The 10,136-nt window shown below is 37.9% G+C and overlaps 1 protein-coding gene across 4 annotated transcripts; it reads left to right on the top strand.

The window, feature by feature from the left end:
• Positions 1-1,130: 1,130 nt before the first annotated feature.
• On the top strand, positions 1,131-9,836 carry LOC145138846 (uncharacterized). 4 transcript variants are annotated; one of them, XM_079072861.1, is made up of 8 exons: positions 1,132-1,310; positions 2,287-2,561; positions 2,641-2,862; positions 2,945-5,989; positions 6,078-6,262; positions 6,346-6,488; positions 7,175-7,264; positions 9,628-9,836. In XM_079072861.1, the coding sequence occupies exons 2-6, from the start codon at positions 2,355-2,357 to the stop codon at positions 6,422-6,424; spliced, it is 3,738 nt and encodes a 1,245-aa protein (XP_078928987.1). In that variant the 5' UTR covers positions 1,132-1,310; positions 2,287-2,354; the 3' UTR covers positions 6,425-6,488; positions 7,175-7,264; positions 9,628-9,836. The 4 variants fall into 4 exon arrangements, with proteins under 4 accessions (XP_078928988.1, XP_078928987.1, XP_078928986.1 ...); XM_079072860.1 differs by having other exon boundaries at positions 7,438-9,836; XM_079072862.1 differs by lacking the exon at positions 9,628-9,836 and having other exon boundaries at positions 1,131-1,310; positions 7,213-7,405.
• Positions 9,837-10,136: the final 300 nt, after the last annotated feature.

The following is a 10,136-nucleotide window of genomic DNA, read 5'->3' as shown; positions in this document are numbered from 1 at the left end:
AGTTAGTTGGATAATTAAAATTCTCGTGTCTAATATGGTTTACATACATTATTGATAAAAATGTCTAATATTAATTTGAAAAAATTAAAGTCCAAATATTGATTTTTTCGCCATTCATGAGACCGTGTTCAAATAGGTTTATTTTTATTTTGCTAACGTTTTAATACTTTTATGTACGTTTGAGATTGTTTATCTTAAAAGTTAATTAATTTTCTGTGAATTAATATAATTAGTTAATCATTTAAATGTTTATAAAACAAACTTATAATTACAAATTGACCATAAAAAAGTTTTCTAATGGTTGGATGAATATGTTCATTTTCTTCTTGATAGGTTTATTTTTATTTTTCTAAATTTTCTATTAACCTCTATATCAGAATATACGAATATGTCTATATCAGATAAATAGTTTTTAATACCAAATTTGGATTGATCAGATGCTTCACAATCCATTGCTTTAACATGATTTCGGTTGGGTCATAGAATCAACTTCTTTTATTACAAAACTATTTCTTTTGTGCATGTGTATTTCTAAAAATATAACTGTTTGCAAATCTATTACAAGTTAGTATTACTTATATTAAGTTTCAAAGTTGTTTCACTTTGCAGAATCGTGTTTATCACTATTACATGTTTGCATCTTAGATGGTTTTGAGCTTATGTCAAAATGATAATGGTATTGGCTATCGAGTTCTTTTATGTCATAGTAATTGCTACTATCATTTTGGTTTTATCTGCATAAATTTTGGTGTTTCACTTATAGTGTATTTTTTTGCTATTTTAAGTTGTCAATCTCATGTAGTACACGAGTTATAACTTAATATAAAAGAACTATTAAAATAAGTATATATTAATAGTTAATTTTTAAAAAATATTTTAAGAAAATTAACTATTAAAATAAGTATATATTAATAGTTTTTATATAAATAAAAATTAGTGACAAAATTAGAAAACTTTTTAATGCTTATTTTTCGAAACAACGCAATGAATATGTTGTTTTTTTTCTTCTAAAAAACGAACCCACGGAGTCCGGACCGGTGGCAAGGCGCATGACGGCATCGGCCACGAGGACTTACATAAATCACCCCATACTTCCATATATTTACAAAACCATCCTCCTCCCTCTACTTATCTGGCACTCAGGGGGGCTAGGGCATCTATAGTAGTAACGCCCACTGCCACCAAATAACCAATATACCCTTTCTTCGCTTCTCACTGATCACGTTGACACCGTCGCACATCAATCTCTCCCAGAATTTCATAAACGAGGCCAGTCGAGATCGTAGCTGGTCGTCCTCATTGTCATCAAGGTTTGATTTTCTGGTTGCCAAAACCCTAGGGTTTGGTTTTCGTACTATCGCTTTTTTCCTTTTATTCATACGGTATAATTGAGTTTGATGGAAATATCACTTTGTTCCGCCCTCGTTGTACTTCGTTTGGCGGTGGTTATGTTAAGCTTTTATTTATCAGAAAGCTTTGGAAGCCGTTCACTCGCTGATCGTCCATCATGATCAGTGTTTTTCTTCCTTACTGCTTAAATCCGATGGTTTTATTCCTTCGATCATTTCATTTTCTGTGTTAGCTATCGAAGATAAAATTGACATTTACCCGTATATGAATTCCTTCGACCAAATGTACCCAAGTACGTTGATGGTTGCGTGAAGTCTTGGTCCCTCCGAATGAAATGCAATTCTAAAAACCAAAGCTTAATACATTGTGAAAGTAGGATAACGTTTATACATTAGGTTCGGTTTATGTCTAGTGTGCTGCGTAGAGTGGCCAGGGTTTTTATTTTCATGTATATCAAAGCCTTGTTTTGATTTTATTTGACTTTGTTTTCTTGAGGATCAAGATTTGTTACTAGTTCTCTTTGATGCTGAGCCAAGCAAGGAAGTTATTTGATAACTCTACCAAGAATTAGAAGCATTATTAAACAAGCATATTATGTCTGTTAATTTTGGTTCACAATTGATGATGTTCTAGGGTTAATTTGGTGTTATATTAGTGTTTCATGCATTGTGTTGGTTGGTGTCATTTAAGATGGGGTAGGGGTATAGAACTTGATGAAGTGTTATCCTGTCCATGTATTGTTGTAGTTCAATATGCAATTTCTTACTTTCCATAGAAATTAGTTGACCTTGTTCCACAAAAGCTAAAGAATTTGCAGAAATATAATGTGGGATGTTTCCTTAACTGTAATGGGTTTGCTTTGAATGATTTAGGCAGGGTAACTAAAGCAGACCTACGTCTATATAGCGATCTAACTGGTTGGTTTTCTATGTGCAGCAAAAATTGCTCATTTTCTGGTTAGTGTTGATATACTGTGAATGCTTTCGAGAGTATTCTGATGCAACATGGGTTTTGACAATGAGTGCATATTAAACATCCAATCTCTTGCTGGCGAATACTTTTGTCCTGTTTGTCGAACACTCGTGTATCCGCATGAAGCACTCCAGACACAATGCACTCATCTATACTGCAAGCCTTGTCTGACATATGTTGTAGGCAGTACTCAGGCTTGCCCTTATGATGGATACTTGGTAACTGAAGCTGGTTCAAAGGTAAACTTTTTGTTATTCTTCTTGCCTTAATTGACTTATGATCATAAGTCATAACATTTTATGTTGATCCTTGTTTCAGCCACTCATGGAATCTAACAAGGCATTGGCAGAAACCATTGGGAAAACCAATGTACACTGCCTCTATCATAGGAGTGGCTGTGTGTGGCAAGGTCCTTTATCTGAGTGCACTTCTCACTGTTCAGGATGTGCCTTTGGCAATTCTCCAGTTGTATGCAACCGATGTAGGCTTCAAATTGTGCATCGTCAAGTACAGGAACATGCTCAGACCTGTAATATCAATGTAATGAGACGTTCTCTTTTTAGCCTTCAAGAAAGGTTTCTCTCTTTTGTTTTCATAACCTGTGTTAATGTGATCGCCACAGGGTACAAATAGTCAACCACACGGGTCTGACACTGCACAGGATGCTGCTGTATCAGTTGATCAAAGCAAAATTGCTAATCAAACAGCAGCACCAGCTTCCCAACCACATCAAGTGGCAGCTCAGCCTCAGACTGCTACTGCTCCTTCCAATGTGACTCCACCAACTAATCCTCTACCCCAAGTTGCACCTGCAACTGCTGTGCCAGCACCCGAACAATGGTATCAACAACAGCAACAACAACAACAGTATCAGCAATATTACCAACAATACCCTGGTTATGATCCATACCAGCAGCAGACTTATCAACAATACTACCCGTATCAACAACAGCCACAAAACCAGCCTCCAGTCCAGCCACAACCCCAATCTCAGCCTCAGATTCAAGCCCCTATACAACCTCAGCCACAAATCCAACCCCAACCCCAGCCACAGGCCCAAGGTCCACCACAATTTCAGATGCACTCTCAAGCTCAGCCACAAATTCCATCTAATGTACAGCCTCAACCTCTCTATTCTCCGGCTGCAGTGGTTGGCTCAAGTCAAAATCAGGCTCAAGTGAATCCACAACAGCAAGTTCATCCAGGAGGTCAGATTCAGTCACAGAATCATCCCCTTGCTCATGGGCACATGCCTCCACAGTCATACCAACAAGTTCAGCCACATCCTGTTCAAAGTCACACCCAATCACAACCACAACCACAAATGCAAGTGCCTCAATATCAGCAACCTCATTCACAGATGCACTATTCTCAGCCTCCTCAAGCACATCCACCTTTTCAACCACTTCCTCTTCCTCCACCTCAGTCCCAACCTATGAATCCTCAGCATCCTCCAGTTCAATCTGTGGCTGGTCATCCCTCTTATCCCTCACAACCACACCAACCAATCCAGCATGCTCCACCTATGCAAGTGCAACCACCACCTGGGTCTTTACCACCTACTCAGTTTCCACAACCACCTCCTCATATGCGTCCTACTCAACCTTCTCATATGTTGCCTTCACAAGCCCCACCCACACAGCAGCACATCCATCCTCATAATCAACCAGGTCTACCAGCTCATCCGCGTCCTATTGTGCATCAGGTTCAGCAACCAACACCTCAGCAATATGTGCAGCAACCACAAGCATTTCCAGGACAACTACACCATGCTCAGGTGCAACCACAGCCTATGCAGCAACCTAGTCATGGCTTTGTTCAACCATCGCAGGGTACTGCATTGCCACCTCAAAGCTATATGGGAAGACCTTCTATGTTGAATCAGGGAGGCCAGTTCACTCAACCCCAATCTTCTGGAGTACCAGGTATTCCACCTCATGCCAGACCACCACAGTATGGTCCAAGCCAGCCTTTGGTAAATCAGAGTAATGTAAACATGACAAACCAACCGCATGTGTACCCAGAGCAGCAACATAACCAATATGCACCACCTTTGGGTGGTGCATTGGTGGACAGGAAAGGTGATCAGCCATTTGAAAGAAGGGTGGAACAACAAGAAGATAAATCACCCTCACTAAAGAAGTCTGATGAATTTAGAGTTAATTTCAACGAAGTAAAACCTGAAACAGACATCAACGATGAATTGAAAACTGGAAATGGTGGTGAAGATGACCACATGAAAGATGAAAAGGATGCTGTTTCTGAGTTGCATCAGGTCCAAGGGGTTCCACGTGATTCTGGCACTATACAAAGAGTGAAAGAAGAGAGCAAGGATGGTGTCTCAGATCACAACAAAGCAGAGGACGGGGGAGTTGCCATGAAACAAGGGGAAGCACAGAGTTCTTCTGAAGTCGATAATGGGTCACTTGCTGTTCCTCCTGGAAGTTGTATCCAACAGGGGCATCATGAGAGAACCTTTAGTCAATCCCAAACTCCCCCTCAAGGCCAGATTGGTGACATGTCAGGTGGGTTTCCAAGCAACCCTGTTCCTCTTACCGAGCAGGGAAGATCTCCACATCCTCAGGTGCCTTATCCGCCATCTGGGCAGCAACAGAGACCTGCTGGACCAGGGCATCCCCCAAGCCATTTAAGGCCTCCTGGGCATGGTTATTTGCCTCATGGACCTCATCCAGGCGAGCATTTCCAGCCACCTGCTTCTTTCCATCATGACTTTCCATTGGGTGGACCACCTAACAATAGTAGCAGCAGCAGGGGATATGAACCACAATACAATGGCAGGCTTAATAGGATGTCTCAAGGTGAGCCATTGGGACCATCACTGCCACATGGTCCTGATGGCCAAAACGCCCCTCGTCATCCTGGTCCAATGGAATCTGATATATACCATGACCCGAGGCCATCTCATTTCAACAGTAGACGACTGGATTCTCATATACCTGGAAATGTAGACAGGGGACCTTATCCTTTTGGTGGTGAATCTAATTCAATGAGGATAAATGGGGGGGCCCCACCACCACCAGCAGGTCTTCTTGACTCTCGTGATGAAAAATTTAGAACTCCTGATACTTTTCCCATGGGTCATCATGAGCAAGGCAGACTGTTTCCTCACTTAGAGGATTCTCCCAAGTATGGGAGTCGCTCATCAAGGCCATTAGGTGGTTATGGAATGGATGGACCATCAAGGTTTTTTGATAAAGATCCCCATGGATACGGATTTGATGCTCCTGGCAGTGGAGGATACTTGCCTCCTTATCATCCCAACGACTCTGGTGGAAGACCACTTCATCATGATGATAATAGGGGAAGGTTCGGGCCTGATTTTCACAGACCAATGCATGGTTTTGGTCGACGTTCGTTACACAACTTTGATGTTGATGGCAGAGAGATGGAAAGACATTCAGCTGGTGAAAGATTTGGCCCTCCTGGTCACATGCATAGAGGGGAGTTTGATGGCCCAAGGGGTGATGAACCTTTTGGGCTGAGGAATTGTGGCTCTTTCCAAGATTATGGGGAACCAAATGGGCCTGGGGGCTTCTCCCATAAACCGCCTTTTGGTGCCAAGTCAGCTCGTCCACATCTGGGAGAGCCTGGTTTTAGAAGTAGTTATTCTCGCAAAGGATTCCCAAGTGATGCTGGATTTTTTTCAGTAAGCCTTATATCTCAATATCCCATATCTTTATGTGGCACGGATATGATAATGTAAATATTTTGTATTGGGTACTTTTTATTTTCAGGGTGGGCCTGATTCATTTGATGGGTTAAGGAAGAGAAAGACATATAGCATGGGGTGGTGTCGAATTTGCAAAATTGACTGTGAAAGTGTGGAAGGTCTGGATATGCATGGTCAAACGCGTGAGCACCAGAGGATGGCTATGGATATGGTTATTACCATTAAGCAAAAGAATGCTAAGAAACATAAGTAAGCACTAATTTTCTTCTCCCATGCAATAACTGAATTGTTTTTCTTGTTTTTTAAGCCTTTAATTTCTCTCCATGCCGTAGAGCATCATCCAATGATCATTCTGCACGTGAGGAGCCAAGCAAGTTGAGAAATACAGAGGTTCATGCTCGTGTGAATTGAGAATGGATCAAAACAATAGCTTCAGATGATCTCTTGGATGGTTTATGCTCGTTTTATGTTTCAGGTTGCTGCTTTATCTTTCTTTAGTCTTGAATATTCTGCTAATATTGTAATGCATAACTTTAGGTTTGGTGTATGATATGATCCTTATACTTGTTCTCAAGGCTTGGAATTGTTGGGAAGTAATTGTTGTATTTGCCAATCCATGAGAGCACTTCAGTTTTAGGCTTTTTAGTTACATAAATGATAAATGGAAGGAATCTTTGATGGCCCAGTTGCATAAATGTTCCAACATAAGTCAATTCTAATGAAGTATGTCAACGACCTACTAGTATAGGCTATAGCTGTGTCAAACTACATGGTGTGTGGAATTTAAGGACTAATGGGTGACTGTATTTTAACATTTTGAGCTATGATGCAGACTTCATTTTTCTAGCTTTTACTGATATAGGAATAAATAGATCTCAGTTTATCTTTTGCCAGAGAGAAAGGGACAGCAAGCTATAGGAAAATAAGATTATCACACTCATACATAATTTGCATTCCTTGCTCTTCTCTAGTTCCTTTCTCAATTCTCCCCCTTGCTTTTTGCCATGGTACACAGTGTTTTGGAACGATGATAATAAATCAATGATTATTCTGTAGTTGTAAGTAAATGTGTAAATTATCAAATTAAAACTCAAGACTTTCAGTTATGTCAGCTTTTGAGTGGATCCGAGTTTTTATTGGTGTCTTATGTTTTTGTGATAGACTTTCCTGTTGAACCTGCCTTTTTTTTCACAAAGCAGACAACGAAAAGGCTGAAAGTCCAGTGGAGAGGCTTACTTGCAATCTTTGTTGGTAAGGATTTGTTAAATGCAGCCTGATATTGTGAAACTTGTTTTTAATTTTGTAATCTTCTTTTGCGAAGTTGTTTATCATAGTAGTTTGTTGGATGCTATGAATCCTTGGGGTAAAATTTTCAAAGAGTTTCTTTTTACATGTCTCCTTTTTTTTTTTTTTATGTTTACCAGAGTTTTTTCATATGCATTTGGTGTGTGATCCGAGCTATTTTCTTAAGCTTGTGTGTATCTTTGTGTGAGCATGGGAGAGTAGAGCTTTTTGTGAAAGAAGAAAGTTTGCTTGTTGGAGAAATAGGAGAGATGATCATGATATGTAGGAATCCCTTCAAGTCAAGTCAACATATATAGTGACAAAATTACAGGCCTGTGGAAATTCTCATTTATAATTATAAATGGTTTGGTGGTAGGAATCCCTTAAAGTCAAGTCAACATATATAGTGACAAAATAACAGGCCTGTGGGAATTATTCAGAACTTGGATTCATTTGTATAGTGTATACACACACAAAGTTGAATCCCAGGAAATCCTTTAGGATTGAATCTCTATATTATATCTCTTGAGCCCAGGGTAAGCTTTTGGTATTTGGTAATCTCATTCTTATCCAATGTAATGTAATGTTACCTTAGGCTAGGCAGATATGTTCTTCTTGATGATTCATGATTGTAGGTAGAAGCAAACAGCAAACAATTGGATACTCATACTAGAGTAGATATGCTCTTTTCCAATGAATATAATATAATATATATGCCCTGCCTTGTTACAATCTATACCTTTTTTTTTGCAGCTACCTTGACAATATTACAATTATGAATCTTATTGTGGATGTTTATGCATTATCATATAAGAAAAAGAATTTTTAAGATAAATATGTTTTCTTTGCCCTCAAATACATACATTAGATTTGTTTACAATACATGGCTGTGTTTAGATAATTTTCTACTTGGAGAGAATCAGATTTCACTAAGGAAGCTGCATTATTAGAAGGTTTTTAATCGCTGAGGATGAGTTTATATACTTGAGAATTGGAGTAATAAATATATATATATATATATATATATATATATATATATATATGTGAGTGAGGTGAAAAATAATGAATTTAGATGGAAAACTTAGCAGTTAGCAGCAGGATCAGGATGTTTGAATAAGATATGTGGACAAGTTAATGCAAGCTCAAGCAAGTAGTACTAGAAAAACGACTTGATATGTTTGCAAATGTGGATTCTTCCTTCATCCATCTTTGGCATCTTTTACTTGATAGCCATAGCCCTCACTATTTAGGCCAGTGTGCTGCATTAAATGATTTTATATTGGGCTCAGTTTCTTGATGAGTCAGACTACACAACACAAGCAGGAAAAGAGAAAAAGTTACCAATTTTTATAATACAGATTTACAACTTAAATTGGATTCCGGATATAGTTTTGGTCAAGTGTCTCAACTGCTGCAGTTTTTTATTATGATTTGTAATTGTAATGCATCTCAAGTCATTGTAATTGAGATGCTCAATTAGGCCATAGTCTCATGGCTTGTATGTTTACAAAAGGAGGAGGATGTAGAATGAAGTTGGAGACATTTCAGATAAGATGACAGGAGAGTAGAGATAGTTGCTTTGTGAATTGTCATGTAGACTAGAGTGTTGTGCTAATGAGACTATTTCAACTCTCCAATAGGATCTTACTAGTTTTTGATGATGACAAGAATTTTGCACTGGTAGCCTGGTGACTCATGTTAATTTCTCTTGAGGATAAATGACCCATCACTCTACAGTCTACACATATGATAAATGTTCCATATCTCCTGGGTTTATGGGATATACTGTTTTAGTGATCAACTGCATAGACGGAAGCTCAAATTGTGCTAATTCCACCTCATAATCTATCACTCTTCCCTTTCAAACTCTACACATGCTCTGAAACAAAATCTGTAATTAGAGAGAGCATTTATATATTTAAACTGTAAAATATGCGGATTTGATCTTGTGACAGTTGTACCTAAATTTTAATACAAATAGTTATGTAGCAACCAAAGGGCTTCTAGTCCCGCGCATTATCAGGTGTTGTCCTCTTTCCTTAAGGTTGAGGGTTCAAGTCATATCGTGTCCATACATGGAATTAAGGAGTAGAATATTTGCCATTCAAAGTTCAAAAAAGAGAAGAAAAAGGAAGTTATGTAGCATCTAGCAAATGATCTGACAGCATTTATTTACCATAAGGGCCCTTGTAAGTAGTTGGTAGTAGTAGAGCTCAGCTTTAACCTTTTTTTTTTTTTTTTTTTTTTTATTAAACTTTGTGATAACAATATCTAATCTAATTCAACAACGAGTGTGTTGCTTTTGCTTTTGCTTTTGGTTGTGTGTGAAGCAATCTTGTTCGTGGTTTGGTGCACACAGACAGACAGACCCTCAAAAAATGTGGAATTACTACCAAAGTCGTCCACTTGTTATTCTCCCTCCCTCAACGAATATCATCATTTGTGTATAAAGCTTTGTAATAAGAGATATTTTGAGACCAAATCATATGGAATATGTTTTTTTTTTGTTTGTAGCCCATCACTTCTGTTATTTATTTCATGTTTTGTATGAAAACACAATAATTTATCGTCATTAAGTAATTTAATCTGTTTAAAAAACTAGATACTTATGTTTAATCATATTTAATATTATCGGTTAGTATGATCTTATGTATCTATATTTATATCTATATCTTTCTATACTATATTATCAAAGATTTTCTTTCAACATATTCATTTAAAACTTTTGTGATTTTTTAATTTCTTTCTAATAATAATTATAAATTGGTTAATAATAATAAACAAGTGCCAAAATTAAATTATAATTCTAAATTAACTAAACTTTAATACTGAAATAATA

The sequence above is a fragment of the Lactuca virosa genome, chromosome 9 (genome assembly GCF_052849685.1).
Source record: "Lactuca virosa cultivar CGN04683 chromosome 9, Lactuca_virosa_CGN04683_v6, whole genome shotgun sequence".
Lineage (NCBI taxonomy): Eukaryota > Viridiplantae > Streptophyta > Magnoliopsida > Asterales > Asteraceae > Lactuca > Lactuca virosa.
This window is presented reverse-complemented; position numbering and strand designations above follow the sequence as displayed.

What these genes read in the sequence shown, in the direction of transcription:
- LOC145138846 (XM_079072861.1), top strand. Translation starts at nt 2,355, where the DNA reads ATGGGTTTTGACAATGAGTGCATATTAAACATCCAATCTCTTGCTGGC. An exon ending in GTGATGCTGGATTTTTTTCA is followed by an intron (nt 5,990 to 6,077) that starts GTAAGCCTTATA and finishes TTTTATTTTCAG; the next exon opens with GGTGGGCCTGATTCATTTGA. An exon ending in AAGAATGCTAAGAAACATAA is followed by an intron (nt 6,263 to 6,345) that starts GTAAGCACTAAT and finishes TCCATGCCGTAG; the next exon opens with AGCATCATCCAATGATCATT.